The sequence below is a fragment of the Panthera pardus genome, unplaced genomic scaffold (assembly GCF_024362965.1).
Source record: "Panthera pardus isolate Hobbes unplaced genomic scaffold, ASM2436296v1 HiC_scaffold_5, whole genome shotgun sequence".
In the NCBI taxonomy this organism is placed as follows: domain Eukaryota; kingdom Metazoa; phylum Chordata; class Mammalia; order Carnivora; family Felidae; genus Panthera; species Panthera pardus.
In genome coordinates this window covers 10,330,208-10,351,156 of record NW_026526980.1, presented here as the reverse complement: position 1 = coordinate 10,351,156, position 20,949 = coordinate 10,330,208, and the positions used below count along the sequence as shown (strand labels likewise).

General features: G+C 43.4%; 1 protein-coding gene across 4 annotated transcripts in view; it reads left to right on the top strand.

The window, feature by feature from the left end:
- SMG1 (SMG1 nonsense mediated mRNA decay associated PI3K related kinase) overlaps nt 1–20,949 on the top strand; it is a 126,611-nt gene that overhangs the window by 9,018 nt on the left and 96,644 nt on the right. For 2 of the 4 annotated variants that reach the window (XM_053894502.1, XM_019468708.2), the window contains exon 1: nt 14,838–15,274. The exons of 1 other annotated variant lie outside the window; for it this stretch is intronic. In XM_053894502.1, coding sequence (XP_053750477.1) covers nt 15,186–15,274 — 89 coding nt within the window. In that variant the 5' untranslated portion in view covers nt 14,838–15,185. Of the gene's footprint in view, nt 1–14,837; nt 15,275–20,949 lie in introns of those variants that run through there. One more of the 4 variants, XM_053894503.1, reaches the window with a different exon arrangement.

Below are 20,949 nucleotides of genomic sequence, written 5' to 3'. Positions count from 1 at the left end.
GTTCCCACGACTTGTTCTTTCTCTCTCTCTTTCATTTTTTAAATTGTGCTAAAATATACATAACATAAAATTTATCATTTATATGTGTAGTCATGGCATCAAGTTCATTCGTGTCGTTGTGCTACCATCACCACCATGGAACCTTTTCATCCTCCCGTGACCTAATCCACCCATTAAATAATAACTCCGCAACTCTCCTTCCTACCCTACCCACCCCTGACGTCCACCATTCTACTTTTGGTCTCTATGAATTTGACTACTCTAGGTACCTCATATAAGTGGGGTCACACAGTATTCATCCTTTTGTGTATGGCTTCTTTCACTTGGCATAATGTCTTCAAGTTTCATCTATATTATGGCTCATGTCAGAATTTCCTTCCTTGTTGTTATTTTTTCTTTCTTTCCTTCCTTTTTGAGTCTGAATAATATTCCACTGCATGTATATACATATATACATACATATGTTATATATGTATGTAGAAACATATATAAACTAAATGGTAGTTTATCCATTCACCCATCAATGGACACTTGGGTGTCCATTTGGACCTTTTGCTATTGTGAATAATGCTGCTCTGAACACAGGTGTGCACATGATCTGTTTGACTCCCCACTTTCAATTCTTTCGGGTATATGCCCAGAAGTAGAATTGCCAAATCATATGATACTTCTGCTTTTTCATTGGTCAAGGCACTTCCATGCTGTTTTCCATGGCGGCTGCTGTACTGTACCGTATTGCACACTCGCCCACAATGCACAAGGGTTCTGATTTCTCCATATCCTCACCAACACTTGTTATTCTCTGCTTGTTTGTTATTTACTTATCATCGCCATCCTACTGGGCAGAAAGTGGTATCTTACTGTGTTTGTTTGTTTGTTTGTTTGTTTCAAGTAGGCTCCGCACCCAATGTGGGGCTTAAACTCATGACCTTGAGGTCAAGAGTCACATGCTCTACCAGCTGAGCCAGCCAGGAGCCCCTGGGGGTTCGTTTTGAACTTCTGTAATGATTAGAGACGATGACCATCTATGCACGTGCATTTCTTCTTTGGAGAAATGTCTATTCAAGTCCTTTGCTCGTTTTTTAAATTGAGTTGCTTGTTCTTTTGTCATGGTTGAAATGTAGGAGTTCTTCATGTATTCTGGATATCGACCCATTTTTAGATATATATGATTTGCAAATATTTTCTCCCATTCTATGGGTTTCACTTTCACTCTGTCGATAGTCTTTTTTTTTTATTAAAAAAATTTTTTTTAACATTTATGAGAGACAGAAATCAGGAGCAGGGGAGGGGCAGAGAGAGAGGGAGACACAGAATCTGAAGCAGGCTCTAGGCTCGAGCTGTCAGCACAGAGCCCGGTGCGTGGCTCAAAGTCCATGACCTGAGCCGAAGGTGGAGGCTTAACCGACTGAGCCACCCAGGCGCCCCTGTTGACAATGTCTTTTGATGCACAGAAGTTCTTAATTTTGTAGTCGGTAGTCCAACTTAATCTACTTTTCCTTTCATTGCCTCTACTTTTGGTATTAGATTAAATTGGGAACTTTTGATAAAGAGATCAGGGTCTTCCTAGTCAATGAACTCTGCCACATATTTGAAAAGTTAAACCAACAGAGGGATCCTTAATGTTTTAATCTACTGACCCCTTTCATAAAGTCTAAGTGTTTTTTTCTGGAAAAGACTGTGAAATCTTTCTTTCTTTTCAATTTTTAATGTTTGTTTATTTTTGAGAGAGAGACTGAAAGAGAGAGACAGAGCATGAGCAGGGGAGGGGCAGAGAGAGAGGGAGACACCGAATCCGAAGCAGGCTCTAGGCTCTGAGCTGTCAGCACAGAGCCTGCTGCAGGGCTCAAACTCACGAAATGTGAGATCATGACCTGAGCCGAAGTCGGACTCTTAACTGACTGAGCCACCCAGGCGCCCCTCTTTCTCTTTTTCAAGTAGATTTCATGCCCAGCATGGAGCCCAATGTGAGGCGAACTTGAACCCTGAGATCAAGACCTGAGCTGAGATCGAGAGTCTGATGCTTAACTGACTGAGCCACCCAGGCGCCCTTATAAAATCTTTCTAACGCATGTTCTCAATACTGTTTCCAAATAGCTTTCTGAAAGTTTGCTTATTTATGAGGACAACCTCTCCTTCCTGTGCTGAGCCTGGGACTTTGTCCTCGGCCATTCCCCACTCCTCCCCTACTCTGCTCTGCCATGCAAGACACTGATCCCTGAAGGCTGCATTTCCCAGGCTCTCGAGTGAGCTGACTCCTGGCGGGTTCAACCAATGACAGTCACTGGCACGAGACTGGAGGGTAGGAGGAGGAGAGAGGCCAGGGCATTTCTCCCCTTCTCTGCCTCTGCCACTGAATCACCTTTGTGACTCCAGTGCCCAGCGGAAAGACCTGGCCCACATCTTCCATCAGGTGTGACCAGGGCTGTGGGCTCTGGCAGCACCTTTTGTTTTTTCAGCTCCAAGAGTGGTAGTGGCTTGTGCTGAAGTGATTGCCTCACTGTATCAGTCAGGTGCTTTTGGGAAACATATGGTAAAATCAGTCAAGGAAATAGGAAGAAAATTTAATAAAGGAACTATCTACAGAGGGGTGGGAAGAGTTCTGTTGAACTAACAAAGGAGACGCAGTAACCCAGGGCTAGTAACAGCCAGGAGCCTCTCTCACCATTAGGCCCTGGAAAAGACAGGTGGACGAAGACAGCGATGTGTAAGGAACTGTGGCCTTCAGTAGAGGGATGCAGTCACCTCTAGGTGAACTGCAGGGACAAACCTGGAGGAATAAACACACACACATCACTCTCCTCCCGCTCTCCCATCTGGTGGTGGCTCCTATTGGCAGAAGACAAGGACAAGGATTCTGCCATTGCAGTCCATACAGGTCAACCTCTGGGGCCCCGAGCAGGGTGGAGAAGGATGGAGAGCAGATCTACACAGACAAATGGAAAGAGCAGGTACACCACTCTCACACGTTGTCCCCTATTTAGGCTTCCCAGCAGCCAAGGAACACATTCCTATCATCTGTGTGTGGAAAATGGACTGTGCATGGGGCACCAGTGTGGCTCAGTCAGTTAAGTGTCTGACTTTGGCTCAGGGCATGATCTCACAGTGTGTGAGTTTGAACCCCATGTTGGATGGGCTCTGTGGGGACAGCTCAGAGCCTGGAGCCTGCTTTGGATTCCGTGGCCTCCCTCTCTCTCTGCCCCTGCCCCACTCATACTCTGTCTCTCACTCTCAAAAATAAACATTAAAATTTTTTTAAATAATAAAAGAAGATGGACTATGCTGTGATTATTATTGTTATTACTTTGCCATAATATGTCTTTAAGAAAGAGGGTGCTATACCAGGGATAGGCATGCTGTAGCCTGTGTACCAAATATAGCTAGCTGCCTGTCATTGTAATTAGATTTTTATTGAAGCACGGCTCACTCATTCGTTGACATTATTTGTGGCTGCTTTTCCACTACTATGGCAATGTTGAGTAGTTTCAACAGAGATCACATGGCCTGCCCAGCCTGAAATATTTACTCTCTGGCCTTTTATACAAAAAGTTTGCTGACCCCTGTGCCATGCCCATTGTACCAGGAAGAACTGGTTACATAATTTTTAGGTCTTACTGCAAAATGAAAACGCAGAGCCCCTTCTTCAAAATCCTTGACGTATTTCAAGATGGCGGCAAACTTAAGGCTTCTCTAAGTGTGGGGTCATGTGGTACTGCACAGATGACACGCTTACATGTGTATACATACAGAATGGTTTCTAGCTGAATACGATGGCTATAGTAATCCATTTATCTCATTATTCATGGAGGTTTGAGGAGCAGGAGACATGGAATTTGGACTTTAACTACAGTAGGCACAGGAAGGCATCCTGTGTTCCAGGGATGCAGAGATCTACCAGAAGAGGAGAATTGTTTGAGAAAGAGTTTTTACAATGTAACAGTTTTTCAAATAGAGAAAAGTTAAGAAACTAGAGAATATAACAAAGAGACATTACTTTAACATATAACTGAGGCATCTGGGTGGCTCAGTCGGTTGGGCATCTGACTTTAGCTTAGGTCATGATCTCACGGTTTGTGGGTTCAAGACCTGCATTGGGCTTCGTGCTGACAGCTCAGAGCCTGGAGCCTGCTTTGGAGTCTGTGTCTCCTTCTCAATCTGTCCCTCCCCCACTCATGCTGTGTCTCTCTTCCTCTCAAAAAAGAATAAACATTAAAAAAAAATTTTTTTAACTGCTACTATCCTTCTGGGGTACCTGCCACTAGTTTTTCCAGATGAACATATATCAAGAAAAAAAAAAATTAAAGCCTGGTTCTCCAAAACATACCTCACTGGTAAGAGTGACTAGGTGTTTAGAATTTTATGCATCATGAAATCATCATTTCATGATACATTATAATGTAGTCAGAAAAATGGTCCTCCTTATATGCCCCTTAGGTGGTTTTCAGGTAGGGGTGTTTTTGGCATCAGGTACCCCAGTTTCTGCCACTTATCAAACTGTGTGGCCTGAGGCAGGTAACTCACTGCATTTTTTGAGTGCAGTTTCTTCCTATGAAAAAAAGGATTTGATAATATTTACCTCCTAGCAGGGCACCTGGGTGGCTCAGTTGGTTGGGCACCCTTGATTTCAGCACCAGGGTCGTGGGATCGAGCCCTGTGTCAGGCTTTATGTCGAGTGTGGAACCTGCTTAAGATTCTCTTTCTCTCCCTCTGCCCCTCTCCCACACTCACGTTTTCTCTCTCTAAAATAAAATAAAATAACCTCAAAGAGCTTGAGAAATAGTGGTGGTTAGAAATAAATATAGGGGCAGCTGGTGGCTCAGTCAGTTAAGTGTCCCACTTTGGCTCAGGTCATGATCTCACCGTTTGTGGGTTCATGCCCCGCATCAGACTCTCTGCTGTCAGCACAGAGCCCACTTCAGATCTTCTGTCCCCCTCTTTCTCTGCCCCTCCCCTGCTTGTTCTCTCTCTCAAAAATAAATATAAGGGGGGCCTGGGTGGCTCATTCCGTTAAGCACCCGACTCTTGGTTTCAGCTTAGGTCATGGTCTCACAGTTTTGTGGGTTGGAGCCCCATATTGGGCTCTGTGCTTGCAGTATGGAGCCTGTTTGGGATTCTCTCTCTCTCCCTCTCTCTCTGTCCTTCCCTCACTCACCCTGGCTCTGTTTCTCTCAAAATAAATAAAAATTAAAAATATATATACATATAAAAAGAAATAAATATAATTAGGGTGAGTGTTCATTATTATTTTAACAAAATGGCGGAAAAGGTGGGTTCTGTTTTAAAATGGTAGCACAGGGCCAGGCTTTTTCTTTCGCTAGCTCTCTTCTCTCCCTGGTATTTGCTGAGAATAAACACTTCCCAAACACTCAATGATGATTTGGAGATTAAGCTATTATTTTTCTACATCCTATTATTTTCGAATTTGCTTCCTTTACCAAAGGTGATGTAATACTCGGCCATCTGCTTCCCCTTCATCCAAAAGCCACCTGAAATCATGCTTTTTCTGAGAAGCTTCTTCCAGGGCTCAGCAGGAAGGGTCCCCTAAGAGGTGGTATGCTTGGGGGACAGTCCAAACGCCATGCCAGCAGTGTGACCTTCAAATCATCCGAATCATTTTGTGGAAGCACAAAAGACCTTCCAGAACAAGCCTTCATTTGCTTCCTTGGCATAGGACGAAGGGATTGTTTCTGTTATGACACATACAGCTGTCCACTAATGAGGATGAAAAATTCTATTTCAGAGGTACTCTGGAAGGAAATATTTATACCTGTCTTACTTGGTAGGCAATTTAACTCTTACATTTTTTTTTTTTTTAATTAGAGAGAGAGAATGAAAGCTGGGAAGAGGGTCAAAGGGAGAGCGAGCGAGAGCGAGAGAAGAGAGAGAGAATCCCAAGCAGGCTCCACATCCAGTATGGAGCCTGACTAGGGGTTCCATCTCACAATCCCAGGATCATGACTTGAGTCAAAGTGAAGAATTGGATGCCTAACCAGTTGAGCACCCAGGCGCCCCTGCAATTTAACTCTTTAACTTAAATGAATTAAACTTATGAGACCTGGGGCACCTGGCTGGCACAGTCAGTGGAGAACGTGACTCTTGATGTCAAGGTTGTAAGTTCGAGCCCCAGGTTGGGTGTAGAGATTACTTAAAAATAAAATCTCAAAAAAAAAAAAAAAAAAAAGCAAAATGGGGTGCCTGGGTGGCTCGGTCGGTTGAGCATCTGACTTCAGCTCAGGTCATGATCTCACAATTGATGAATTCAAGCTTCGCGTCCAGTTCTGTGCTGAGAGCTCGGAACCTGGAGCCTGCTTTGGATTCTGTGTCTCCCTCGCTCTCTGCCCCTCCCCCACTCGTGCTCTGGCTCTGTCTCTGTCTCAAAAAATAAATAAGTAAACATTAGAAAAAAAAAATAAAAAAAAAAAACGACAGTGATACCTGATTGTTTTTAAGAAAATGGACTCTTCGTACAAGTTGACAGAATGGGTTGATTGTTGGCTGAAGTCAGTCAGAGGGGCAGCATGGAGACAGGCAACCACATGTGGGTTTAAATTTCAACCCTATTCACCAGCGATGTCACCTTTGGCAACTCATGTCCTTTATAGGCCTCTGCTTATAACCAGAGCACCGAGCTAGTTATGTAAAGCCCTCAGCAATGTGACTGGCAAGTAGTTAGAGCCCAACAAATGTTAGTTACTGTTATTATGAATGGTATATCATGACCATCATCATCAGATTTGGGTAACTTCCAAGCAGTGACAAGAAAAACTGCAGGAGCCACTCTCCTTTACCCTGACTTTAACCTCCATCTGCCCACCTCCTCTTCCGGTCCCCAGCCCACATTAATATCCTTTCTCTTTAACTCGATCTCGGTGGGCCCTGACTTTAGGCAAGATATTTAAGAAGGCTTTTGCCGGTGAGGAACTCAGGGAAAGACTCAGGGGTCAAAACACAAGGAAGAAACCCAGGGCTAGACTGCTAGGAACGCCTACTAAAGGCCAGAGAGAGGGCCACCTGGGTGGCTCAGTCGCTTGGACGCTTGGGTGTCCAGTGTTTGATTTCTGCTCAGGTCGTGATCTCATGGGGATTCTCCGTCTCCCGTTCTCGCTGCCCTGCCCTTGCTTTCTCATTCTCATTCTCTCTCTCTCTTTCTAAAATAAACATTTGAAAAAATGCCAGAGAGAAAGGAAGATGCGGTATCTCTGGCCCAACTGCACTTGTCAACGAACATTCAAAATAAAAAGTTTTGCCCCCGTTCAACCCAATTCTTCAGAAAGAAAGACATTGACATACACAGGATAGCCTTTCAAAATGTTAAAGAAAGAAACATACACAGGATAGCCTTTTAAAATGTTAAATGATAACCGTACCGACAATAGATGGCAATGACTTAGAGTTGGAAATTTTTTTACATAATCTGCATTTTATTGACATATATCCCTGATATTGCTGTAATCTTCAGAAGCAAAGGAGCCGGTTCCTTAGTAGTGGCCATGCAAATCCTTGGGCACCTGCAGGGCCACACTGGAGGATCTCACCCTGTGTTTTCTCCACTTTATAAGTCACAAATAGCTTTGGCTGGGCATCATCGTCCTCCCATTTAATTGTTCGGAGAATGCATGAGCCACTGGGCAGCACGGCTTGTGCCCTGATTCATAGAAGCTTGGCCCTTGCCTCAAGCTGAGGCAGCCTGAGTGAAGATTTCAAATGTGTCATGAGTTTCCCAGCCAAATTCCTCCAAGCACCAACTTGAAAACTCAAAAATAGCCCTTAGTGAGGGAGTCTGACCTGTGACAAAGATTTCCTAGCTGGGAGCACGTATAAGAGGGCTGAGGGTTTTCTTTTTTTAAAATCTGCTTTAATGTCTCTATGCTGGGAATTTGCTTTTAAGAGTGTGTTTGAAAAATCACTCTTGTACTTGAGTCTACTGTTTGAGAATGGGGTTCCTCAATTCTTGTGCCTGATTGGGGTTAATCCTCTGCCAGATCTAAGGATCAAAGGAAACAAAAGAGAGAGAGCCTTGTCTTTTATTTACTCAGGATATAAATTGAAGTATCTATCTAGGAAATGTGGAAGATCTATCTAGAAAAATCCCAGTGGTTGAGGACTCTGGGTTTGGCCTATGTTTAAATTCTGATGCCAGGGTCTTTTAGAAGTTAAAGGCTCAGGTCAACTCAGTTTTTGAGTTTCTGATTTAAGAAATATAAGAATGTATAAGAAATAGCAAATAGGACACAAAACTTATGGTCTATTTTAAGAGTTCTGTTTTTACAACTGAACACTTTTAACACAAGGGGAAAAGCAACAATGCAATATAATTACTTATTCACCAGGTAATAATTATCATTTATTAGGAAGGATTCATGCATAAGCCCTACAGGGGTGTGGACTAGCAAGGTGCACTATTTTATTTTATGTATTTATTTTTTCTAAAGGTGCACAATTTTTTTTTAATTAAAAAATTTTTTAATGTTTATTTATTTTTGAGAGAGAGAGAAAGAGAGAGAGAGAGAGACAGAGCACGAGTGGGGGAGGGGCAGAGCTCGAGGGAGACACAGACTCCCAAGCAGGCTCTAGGCTCTGAGCTGTCAGCACAGAGCCCGTCGCAGGGCTCAAACCCACAAGCTGTGAGATCATGACCTGAGCCAAAGTCAGACCTGAGCCTCAACTGACTGAGCCACCCAGGTGCCCCATGGGTGCACAATTTTAAAATCCGGACTTCTTTCCCATCAGTGTTTCTCCAGGACTCTGTGTATAACCTCATTAGGCAATAACATTCAAGATCTAAATCTGAGGCCTATGATGAATGTGAGGTCAGGACCATATGTCTCTTCTGTCCCTGCCTGTCATAGTCCTTGCCTGTTACCAGCTGTGTGACCTTAGGCAGGCTGCTCAGTTCCTGCTGGCATCAGAGATACTGACATCCTAGGGTGGTTCTGGAGAATTCCATGAAGTAACCTACACAGAGCATTCAGCTCAGTGACTGGCATTAGTAAATGCTCAATAAACATTAACCAGAGTTGGTCACTATTATTAGTGCTAAGACCCTATACCTCAGCCAGAGTTTATTTAATTGGTTTGTGTGGGTCACTGCCACACCCTGAGAGTATCCATTCTTTGTCCATTTGTTCAACACATATTTACTGAATCCCTACTTTTAACCTTGTAAAGAATTTTGTTTTACAACTACCATGTCTGTATTCTAATTAGGAAGCTAGCAATAAGAAAAAAAATCACCCATGATCCCATGATCACAGGACATCGATATTAAGTACATTTGATACATTTTCTTCTTAGGTCTTTTCTCCTTCCTTTTTTCTCTGCATTGGGATCCTTGCTGACAGAGTGGAGCCTGCTTGGATTCTCTCTCTCTCTTTCTCTCTCTCTGCCCCTCCCTCATGTGTGTGCTCTCTCTCTCAAAATAAATAACATAAATAATAAAAAAAAAAAGAATTCTTGGGGTGCCTGGGTGGCTCAGTTGGTTGGGCGTCCGACTTCGGCTCAGGTCATGACCTCACGGTTTGTGAGTTTGAGCCCCGCGTCGGGCTCTGTGCTGTCAGTTTGGAGCCTGGAGCCTGCTTCAGATTCTGTGTCTCCCTGTCTCTCTGCCCCTCCCCCACTCACGCTCTCTATCAAAAAACGAATAAACGTTTAAAAAAATTAAAAAGAAAGAATTCTTCATATCTAGGGGCTCCTGGGTGACTCAGTCAGTGGAGTGTCTAACTCTTAATTTGGAGGTCATGATCACAGGGTCATGGGATCGAGCCCTGTGTCCAGATCTGCGCTGAGTATGGAGCCTGCTTGGGTTTCTCTCTCTCCTCTCTCTCTGCCCCTCCTCTGCTCCTTTTAACTCTCTCTCTCTCTCTCTCTCTCTCTCTCTCTCAAATAAATAAAACATATAAAAAAAGACAAACGACAACAACCACAACTATTTTTTGAGTGTTTACTGGGCCAGGTGCTGTGCTATGTGCTGAGGATTGACGGGGAAGAGATGGACAGGTGTGGACTCTGCTTTCACAGACAGAGGTCCTATTCTAAAAGTGAGACAGATAATAAATTGTACAAAGAAACCCAATACTGGCAGATGGTGATGGGTGCTACCAAGAAAAGAAATAGGGTGTGTGACAGAATGTTCCTAAATAGGACATTGGCTAGGTTTTTGGGCAGGGAGGTCAGGGAAAGCCTCTCAAGAGAATGGAGATGGACCATGGAAAACAGTGCCAGGACTAAGATGAGGCAAATGAAGTGCCTAGACCCCCCAAATTTAGGGAGGCATTCACTTGCTGGTCTATGCCTGTGCAACGTTAGCGTTTGCATGATCTTAAGAGTGAATGCCTCCTGAAATTTGGTACCCCAGGTGCTTCCCTCACTTTACCCACATCTCAACTCTGATGGGAACAAGTGTAGGAATGGCATTACAGGCAGAGGGAACAGCAAGCACAAAAGCCCAGAGTCTGGAGAGGCTCAGTGTGCTTTGCGAACAGAGAATCAGTCCTGATGACCTGAGTGGAAGGGGAGAAGTGCTAATGGAACCATGAAGCTTAGCCACCGAAAGAAACAAGATGACATTTTTTGAAAGTTTGAGAGTTGATCACATTTGATCTATTTTTTTTTGAAATATCCAAGTAGTTGCCATGGGAAAAACTGGCCTTTCATTTCTTTTCCTCCAGTGGTTTAGAATTGTTTTTATAGCAGCACCTGGCTGGCTCAGGTGGTTAAGTGTCTGACTCTTGATCTCAGCTCAGGTCATGATCTCTCAATTCATGGGATCGAGCCCAACATAAGGCTCTGTGCTGACAGTAGGGAGCCTGCTTGAAATTCTCCCTCCCCCCCTCAAAATAAATAAATAAACTTAAAAAAAAACCTTGAAATGCTTAAAATTTCCCATAAAAAAAAATTGTTTTTTATAGCTCACATATGCTGGGAGGCAAGGTTGGGTGTAGGGGGACACCAATAACTTTGTCAGGGCTCAAAAGTGGTGTTTCTTAGTCTTGGTTGCACATTAGAATCCCCTGCGGAAGCCTCAAAAAAAGAAAAAATACTGATTCCTGGGGACCCTCGGGGGGCTCAGTTGGTAGAGCATACAACTCTTGATCTGAAGGTTGTGAATTTGAGCCCCACATTGGGCACAGAGATTACTTTAAAAAAATACTGATGCCTGGGCTGACACTGAGAGATTCTAATTTAATTGGTCCAGGGTGCAGCCTAGGTGTGGGGAGTTTACTATGAAGACAAAATTGATACCCACCATTAGGATCTTGTTCCAGGTATGAGCTGCCGTAGGGTGTTTGCAATGTAGGAGAAATCAGCTTTTACAGACTCTTGTAGGCTCATAGTTTTTGTCTTAAGAAGTATAGGAAGCCATTAATGGATTTTAAGTAGGATGGTGAAATGATCTGATTTTTATTTAAAAAGAAAATCACTGGAGGGGGCACCTGGATGGCTCAGTTGGTTAAGCATCTGACCCTTGATTTCGGCTCAGGTTGGGATCTCATAGTTTGTGAGATTGAGCCCAGAGTCCAAGCCTGCTTGGGATTCTTTCTTCCTCTGTCTTTGCCCCTCCCTTGCTCTCTCTCGCATGAGTGTGTTCTCTCTCTCTCTCAAAATAAGTAAACCAAAAAAAAAAAAAAAAAAAAAAAGAAATCACTGGAACACCTGGCTGGCTCAGTTGGTAGAGCATGCGACTCCTGATCTTGGGGTTGTAAGTTCAGGCTCCATGTCGTGTGTAGGGATTACTTAAAAATGAAATCTTAAAAACAGAAAGAAAGAAAGAAAAAACCACTTTAGCTGCAGCATGGGAAATTTCCTGAAGATAGATTCCCAGAAGAGGAATTACTAGGGGAAAGGTATTAACAATTTTAAATCTTTGGATACATACTCTTAAATTGCTTTCCAGGAAGTTGCTGCCAAATGACACTTACCCCGACCGTCTGTGTCCTCACACCACCCCTTTGCCAACACTGAGTGCTTTTGAGGGTTAATTATTTCTATAGGAGAAGTACAAAAAAAATGACAAACAAGAAGCAGTTGATGGAGCGACTGGGGACAACCTAGGACAGCTACTTCCTTTTTTCTCCTTCTTCATTGATCAAATATTATCCACATAGCCATGTGCCTCAGAGAAGTTGTAGAAATCAGTAGATCTGATTTCTAGCTAACATTTATTGATTGTTAACTGTGCGGCAGGCACCGTGCCAAGCCCTTTACATGTGAGATCTCAATTAATTTTCTCAATAGTCTTAGAAAGTCAGTACTATTATTTCTATTTTAGAGATGAGACACTGGGGCACTGTGACAGTCAGGACCTTGTTGATACTCCCTCAGTTTCAAGCAGAGGAGTTGGAATCTGAACCCAGAGCCCATCCTCGAATTACTCTGCTGTTGTTCTGTAATTTGAAAAGTTTAAAGGGCCCTGACATTTTTCCTAGGGGTCTAAGGTTCTAGTTATTGTGCTGCAAATCATTTTGGAATCTAACATAATTTGGTTACTGTACCGTTGTTACAATAAACTATTTAAGGAAGTAAAAATGATTAATTGGCCCCATCAGCCATTTGCTCATGGATCGGAGGGGAGGAGAGCACTAACTCACCTGGAGCATAAAAAGTACAAGAACTGGGGGCACGTGGGTGGCTCAATCGGTAAGCGTCCAACTTCAGCTCAGGTCAGGATCTCACGGTTCATGAGTTCGAGCCCCGCATCCGGCTCTGTACTGACAGCTCAGAGCCTGCAGCCTGCTTCAGATTCTGTGTCTCCCTCTCTCTCTGCTCCTCCCCCACTCACACTTTGTCTCTCTCTCAAAAATAAATAAACATTTAAAAAAAATTTTAAAAAAGTACAAGAACTGAGGAAAGCAGGTCCAAGGAATCTCAGAACTTACAATTAAGAAAAGGCTTTGGGAGAGGGGCCTTTCTGGTCAGATTGATAGGTCTGGAGAGAGAGGAAAGTGAGCAAAAATAACTATTTCAGTCATTTCTAAGAATAGATGTATCTTTCTGACTCCTACTCCTGGAGTTCCTTTAGGACAGAGATGGAGTCTTGATTACTGTCCTGACCCCAAATACCTAGTTAGTAGATGCTCAATAAATTTTGCTGAATGTTGAACGAAAGAATAAATCAGAATTAGGCTGTATAATATTCAAAAGTCATATGAGGACAATGTATTCATTATTGCTTATGTAATTAAACAGTAATTACAAACAAATAGAACCCAAATACCTTGTGGCAAGAATAATAGTCTCCCAGAGACGACCATACTGAGTGAGGGGACCCTAATCTTGGGACCTTATTGAAGAGGGACTTTTTCTCTCAGGAGAATAGGAAAGAGGGAAGGATAAACAGGGAAGAAAGGACACCTCTCATTGGGCCTCTTATTCCAAACAGGTAGAACACTGCCTCATATCCTCTTGTCAGCAAGAGGGAGGTAGGCTGGTATGGACAAATTTTGGGATGGAGTGTGTGCCTGAGCTATATCCCTCTTGATGTAGATCTTGTTCATTTTTTTTTTAACACACTTCGTGACCTTGGCTTGGGTCTGACCTAGTGGGAATTTCTGTGTTGAGTCAAATATCAGCCCCAGTTCCGAGGTTCAGAGGTTTCTCCCTCCCTTCCTCCCCTCCTTCCTTCCTTCTTCCTCTCTCTCTCTCTCTCTCTCTCTCTCTCTTGTCTTTCAAATTTAGTTATTTTGAGAGAGAGAGAGAGAGAGAGCACACATGCATGGGGTGGAGGGGGGAGTGGGGGGGCAGAGGCAGAAGGTAAGAGAGAATCCCAATGAATTTTCCATCTTTTAGAGCTGGCAGGATCATACCTTAGTGAGGGGTTGGTGGGCATAAGCAAGGAGCCCAAGGTTGAGGAGGTGTGGGTGTGGAAATACCTAAGTCTTATGATCTTCAAGAACTTTAGGTAACCATTTTTAATTACACAGGTAGTATGTAAAAACTGACTTCTTGCAACATAAAATAGGCTAAGACCCTCTGTGTAAATGTGAAGACCCTTTTGACTATCGTCCCCAAAGGTAATTCCCCTGTAACCTGTTTGATGTGCATCTTGTTCGGCTTTTCTCTATGCATCTGCACCCACAGCATGTATCAGATGCTTTCGTGAAATCTTTCCGGGGGGACTGTGGGCAGGGGAAAGTGCTCAGGTGTGTAACCCTCTCCCTACCAGCCAGGTTTTTCTGGTTGGGAAGGTGGGCAAGTGTTACACAGTGAGAGGATTTGAAAGCACAGTTCACATTGCAGGGGACAGGCATTGCGGGGGGGAAAGGGGATTCCCTTTTCTCCCTCTACTTAGTTTAGTTTTTTACACCGGGAAGAGATGGTCAAGGTGAAAGGACTCCATGGGCACATTTCCGGAGGGGGCTGGGTAGGGGACTATCCACCCGCTCTTTATTTTTACTTTTTACCGAATAGGGTGGGGAAAGTGCGCCCACGTGAGCCTAAGGGCACGCCCGCCAGTGTGTGCGTGTGAGCGCGCGGAGACACCCCGGGTCCTTGATTGGATGCCTGTTTACACCTGACTGCGCAGCCCTCGGGGGGTCTAATGCTTTCTGGAGAGTGTTTGGGAGGGTGTGTGTTTGAGGGTGGTGGCGGAGATTCCCCTCTCCCATGATCCCCCGCGGCGGGGCTGGGACCTTGGCACGGTCCGCAGGGAGTGGAAGCTAGTCCGGAGCGCGGGAGGGCTATCCGCTCGCCGCGCCCGCCCGGCTCCGCCCCCTGTAGCCGGCCCCTCCCCTCTCCCCTGACCCGGCGGGCGCCGACACCGCCCCTCGCTCCCAGCATGCCGTGCGGCAGCGGCGGCGCGGCGGGCGGAGCCGGGAGGCGGGGAAGCAGTGGCTGTGTGAGCGTGAGCAGCCGCCGCCACCGCCTCCTCCTCGTCGTCCTCTTCCTCCTGGGTCCCGGCGTCGCGGGCCGCGCTCGGCCCTGGAAGAAACGTCGCCTCCCCTTCCTCCGCCTCCCCCTCGCGGCGTTGCTCCCGCCTCCTCGTCCTGCGCTGCGGGCTCAGGCGGAACCCGGAACGGCCGTCCGCCTCCCCCGCCCTCCGCCGCCTCCTCCTCCTCCTCCTCCTTCTTCTTCTCTTCGGCTTCCTCCTCAACCCCAGGCGGGAGCGGAGTGTCGGCGGCGGTCGGTTCGGGCGGCGACTCGCGCTTCTTTGGGCGGCGGCGCTTGGCCATGTCGTGTCGGGGAAGGTAATGAGCCGCAGAGCCCCGGGGTCTCGGCTGAGCAGCGGCGGCGGCGGCGGCACCAAGTACCCACGGAGCTGGAATGACTGGCAACCCAGGTGGGTGAGCCGGCGCCTAGCCCGCCGCCCCGACCCCGGGCCCCGCCTCGGGCGGGCCGAGGCCTAGGGCCATCCGGCTGGGAGGCGCGGCCTAGGCCCTCCACCCCCCCAGGAACCGAGCGCGGCTTCCTGGGTCCCCTCCCGCCCCTGCTCGGGGAGGAAGGCCGCTGGGAGGCGAGGCCTAAATGTCTCCCTGCCACTGCATTTCAGCCCCAGGGCTGGAGCTGAGACCAGGGCGCCCAACGAAGGCACTGGCCTAGGAGTTGGGTCAAGGAGGGTGAAGAAAGGGGCATGGTGGTGGTGGGGGACTCTGGTTACCACCCACCAAGTTGGAATTGGAGTTGGGGAATCCTGGGAGTCCAGGACCCTCTGTGTTACCCACTCACTCCCTTGGTCCCTTACACTTTGAGCACCCACGTAAAAGAGCTTCTTAACTGTGATTCTCTTCAATGAGCCCCCCACGTGTTAATATTTCAAAAAAGAAAACCCCCAAACACTCCAAGGCTTTATTGTGACTTTAGGCAGGGCAGTTGTGGGGCATGAAATGAGATTGTGACTGTGTTAATGAGGCTGACCCACCGCGGTCCTGGGAAATGAAGTTTTCCCCAAGTGCAGGGGCAGTTACCCTGGTGGAGAGCAATTCATACTTGGACTGTTGAGCAGGCACTAAGAGGAGTAGAGAATTTCCTCTTGCATGGAGGGCATTTGATCTCAGACTGCTTTGGGGCCTTTTTGGAATTGAACATATTAGGAGCATCACCTTTTTACATATATATACAGTTTTTGTGTCTTTCTGGTTAATCATGAGGCACTTGTGCCTAATTTAGGTGTGAGTGCCTAAAAGAACTCCCTAAATGTATATAAGGTTTTAGGGTTAGTTGATTCATGGAGTTTTCATACGTTGAAGCGCACTTGAATTATGATTGTCCCGAAACTGGCGAAATAAGTGTTAAGACACTTGGGATGACTTCCTTCCTCGTAGTTATATGTAACTTCAGTAGTGCTGGAAATAATAATTTGTTCAGATGTTAGAATGTAACATTTTAAGAGGATGGCAAAGTCTTTTGGATGAGGGGTGGTACACCTCTTACTCTGTTTAATATATCTTCCCAAACCCTGTGTCTGTTGAGAACATTTGTGTGTAAGAGTTAATGCCTGACTCTTGAATTGAGATGTTAAATAGTTGTAAAAAATTGAAAAGTACAGCTTTACTTGTCCTTTACCACTTAGGGTTTGTGAGTGCTTTAAGTACTATCAACTGACTAGTTTAAGTAAATTGATAGTAATTAAATTATCTGTAATTGACATTCTTAGTTTTGTACTTTCATTGAAATGTGTGAAGTAGTTTTTTTTTTTTCGAATCTAGTAAATTAGATGATTAAATGAGCTTGAATTTGACATTTGACAGCCTTAGATGGTAGATTTTTCAGTATTTTTTTCAGTATTGTGGTCATTATTTTTCAGTATTGTGGCCATTATTTTTCAGTATTGTGGTCAGCATATGTAAAGTATAAAAAAGCATCCCTTTAGAGGACTAAATAAAGTGCTCACAAATAGTCCTAGAGCTTTTGGAAAAGAATAACTTGTAACTTTTAATTCTAAATAAATGGAGAAGCAGAGTTGCAGCCACCTGCTGGGGTCACTTGACTGCATTTGACAGATATGAGGCAGAATGGGTTATATATTTATGGACTATGTATGTGGATTATTAATATTGACCATATCTTCTTTTATGTGTTCTGTTTCATGGCTGTGGTGTGCTTGTTGGGGGGACGGTGTTAGCTTTCTGTGAAGCTGGGCTCTGTAACCAAGTCTCAGAACTTTATGCTTAGATAGAGGATACTGTGAGATGTAGTTGGTGACACAGAGTAACAGTTGGTTAGGATGTTGGAAATACCTAACTTTTTTTGTAGAAGAGGGAACAGAGAAGGACGGACAGTACCCCATAGCAGAACTTGATTTATCTGTGGGGTTGCCATAGTTGTTTTGTTAAAAAGTAAAGAACCTTGTTTGCCAATCATAAATTTTCATAAGTTTGTGGTGGGTTATTCTGTCTCCTCTTCAGAAAGGTGACAGATTCCAGTTAACTGACAAATGGAACCTCATCTTCCTCTTTGTTTAAATGGAGATTTATTTTTCTAAACATCTTCAAATGTAGGCAGATTCCTTATGGTTCATGTGAATTATTTTGTTTTTTAAAAAAAATTATTTGTCTTTCTATACCATTACTTGCCTGATTTTGTTTTTCTTAGATTTAGACTTTTGAACAAGTGGGATTTAAAAAAGCAATTCTTGGGGTGCCTGGGTGGCTCAGTTGGTTGAGCGTCTGACTTCGGTTCAGGTCAGGTTCAGGTCGTGATCTCGCGGTCATGAGTTGGAGCCCCGCGTGGGGCTCTGTGCTGACAGTTCAGAGCCTGGAGCCTGCTTCAGATTCTGTGTCTCCCTCTCTTTCTCCCCTTCCCTGTTCACGCTCTTGTCTGTCTGTCTGTCTGTCTCTGTCTCTCTCAAAAATAAATAAAGGGTAAAAAAAAAAAAAAAAGCAATTCTTGTTGGTTTCTTTTCGTGTTAGTTTGTCAGTCTGGAAACCGACTGTTGAGTCAGTCATGGCCACACGTGATACTTCACACATACTGACAGGAAGTGTTCCAGGTGGCTGAATAGACTAGTGTCATATGGCAACAGAACAAGCCCATCTTTGCTAGAAGCATACCTTTAGCAGAAAGCATTCATATAGCGCTGGTTGATAGTCTTCCTCTTCATTCACTCTAGTGTCAGTTAAGATTTATGAATGATTAGGCAAATGAGTAGTTTTATCATTGCCACTAGCCAAAGTATGTCCTTTTCTTGACTTTGTTTTGGAATATGATCTTCCAGTTGTACCAATCAAGATAGAGATCAGAATGACTTGTTTTAAAAATTAAATGTATAATTATTATATACTTTAATACTCCAAAATGGCATGACTAATTTGACATTGGAGTCAAAGATCAGTTCAAACAAGAGGAAGCATTCAGGTAAAGAGAAAACAAGATTTTGCTTCTGTACTTTGGAATCTTAGGACTTTATTTAACAGATTTACAATGGGTATCTTACAGTGCCCAAACTTGTCATCTTTCTACAATTCTCTAACGATGAAACTGTATCTTAAAAATAGCTTCCATTTTTGGTATAATGTAGACAGATTAAAGTTCTCAAAAGTACAAATACCTTTATCCTCCATTGTCACAGACCAAAAAATAGGAAGAGTGCTGTGAAGATAGAAAAGTCAGAAACTGGTATGTCTGGCATTGTGAGAAGCTGGATTTTTGAAACCAGAGTTGTCTATTTGTTGTTGTTGTTTTTAATGTTTATTTGTTAAGAGGTGGCACAAGCAAGGGTCAGAGAGAGAGGGAAACAAGATCCAAAGCAGGTTCTTTGCTGATAGCACAGAGCCCTGTGTGGGGCTTGAGCTCATCAACCAGGAGATCATGAGTTGAAGTCTGATGCTTAACTGACTGAGCCACCCAGGTGGTTCTGTAAACCCAGGTGGTTTAGCTTTTTATGAGTCTGTATACTATTTGATGTCCACAGGTACGTGATATAGTGAAATACATAAAGGAAAAATTAAGTGGAGTTACGTATTTTATAACTAAAAATAGAGCTTTAGTTTAATAGAATGTAACGATTACCAATTCTGTACTGCAGATTTTCGAGTACGCTATGGAGGTTTATCAGATAACTGTGTATGGGTGTTTAATTTGTGGGGAGAGTTTGTTTTTTCCATTATAAAATAAACCATATGCTTTATGAAACATTGGCAGTTATGTCTTTAAATTGAACCTCTTTTACCTCTTCTGTTTTGGTTCCTTTCTAGTTGGGAGTATAACTGGAGCGCATGTTAGTAGCAGGAGATTATGTAATATTCTAATTCAATGAAAATATTTGCTTTTAGGAAATATTGATCCTTTAGGGATTTTTATGACTGATAGAGCCACTATCTTTAAGGAGGTTATAGGTTAATATGGGAGAAAAGACTTTGAAATGGTGAAGTATTATATGGTTATGAAATGGTATATAATTTTTGATTTAATTATTTTTATGTGTAATTAATAGGGTTTAAAACCTGGAGAGTCGGGATGTAAAGCTATACAGATGAATAGGGGGCAGTGGGGCCATGAAATTGATTTGTACTATTTTGACAGTAATTGGGGAGGGGTCTCAAAAAAGAAAGTAAAATAAGCAAGTGGTCCTTGGTAAACTATTTCCAGTTTGATGAGAAGGATGGGGTACTTTTGAGTGATACAGATGAGAGAGCTCAAGAGCTATATTGGAGCTGTATGGTGGGCCTTGAATCAGTACCTTACAGAGACTGCTAAGGACCTGAATATTTTGTTTATAAATCATTATTTAAATTCATACAGAAGTATTCAGCCCAGTATGTGGGAATTTCCATAAGCAAAGTTTTCTGGTGTTGATTGAGTATGATCACTACAGTGATACTTTTTATTTACTCACACTTTAGGTTAGGACACTTACATGGAATGTTCATACACAGAAAATGGAGTGTGGTCTGTGGTGTCTTTTGTGAACAGTTAATTCTCACAATCTTTTTTTTTCTCCCCTGTATTCCTTACACTGTTCCTTTTATTCTGGTGACTTACTCATTCTAGAACTGCAAACCTGTATCTCCTACTCTCCTTCACCCATTTTGCCTATTTCCCCCACCCTGCTCCCCTTTGGCAACCATCAATTTGTTACCTGTATTTATGGGTCTGTTTCTGCTTTTTGTTTGTTGGTTTATCTGAATTCTCGCAACTTTTAGATTTGAGATTTCTTGCCTTCACTGCCTGGCATATAGTAGACACTTGCTTACTTGCCTTTCTTATTCTAATCACCTAAAATAAATCCCTGGGGTTCTTTTCAGTGGCCCTCGCTTTATGGATTCACACAAGTAGTCATTTGTTTGGTGTCTCTTCTTATTTTGGTTACCTGTCTTTGGCTTTTGAAAGTTTTTTCAGAACCCATTTTATTTTGGGGACTACAAAATAAAACATCCCCTTTTGTGTAGAGGCGGAACAGTAAAGATTACAGACATTTTTTGGTTTAATTTCCATGTGAAATACTCAAGCTTATTACATTTTATTTTATTTTTTTAATGTAGAGTGTAACCTATTCTTATTGAGACATTTGTATTTTTGTAGTGTTAGTTTTCCTCCACTTGTATTAGTTGATTGTACTTTTTTTGAATACTTTTTTATACTGGACTGTGTTACTTTTTTTAGACGAAATTTACTTATGTATAGATCTTAAGTTCAGTGAATTTTGACAAAATGTGTATACCTGGGTAACCATGACCCCACTTAGGATGCAGATAAGCATTGACTTTTCAGATGGATTACACTCCTCCCCGCCCCTCAAAACAAAACAAAACAAAACAAAACACATACACACAAACAAAAACACCACACTGGCAGAGTGTATGGGTAGACCTTGCCTTAAAATTTGCTGTAGAAAGGAAATCTTTGAATATTCTTAGGACTTATTACCAATTTATAGTTTCTGTGGATTGGTAATCTTGTCATGTTCTTTTCTGTCCTTTTTCTTTTGCTATAAACATATTTTCTTGGGATATCTAAAGATCCTGTGTAAAAACAGGTGGAGGCTCCCTTGTTAACTTTTTTAGGCATTTTAGGACA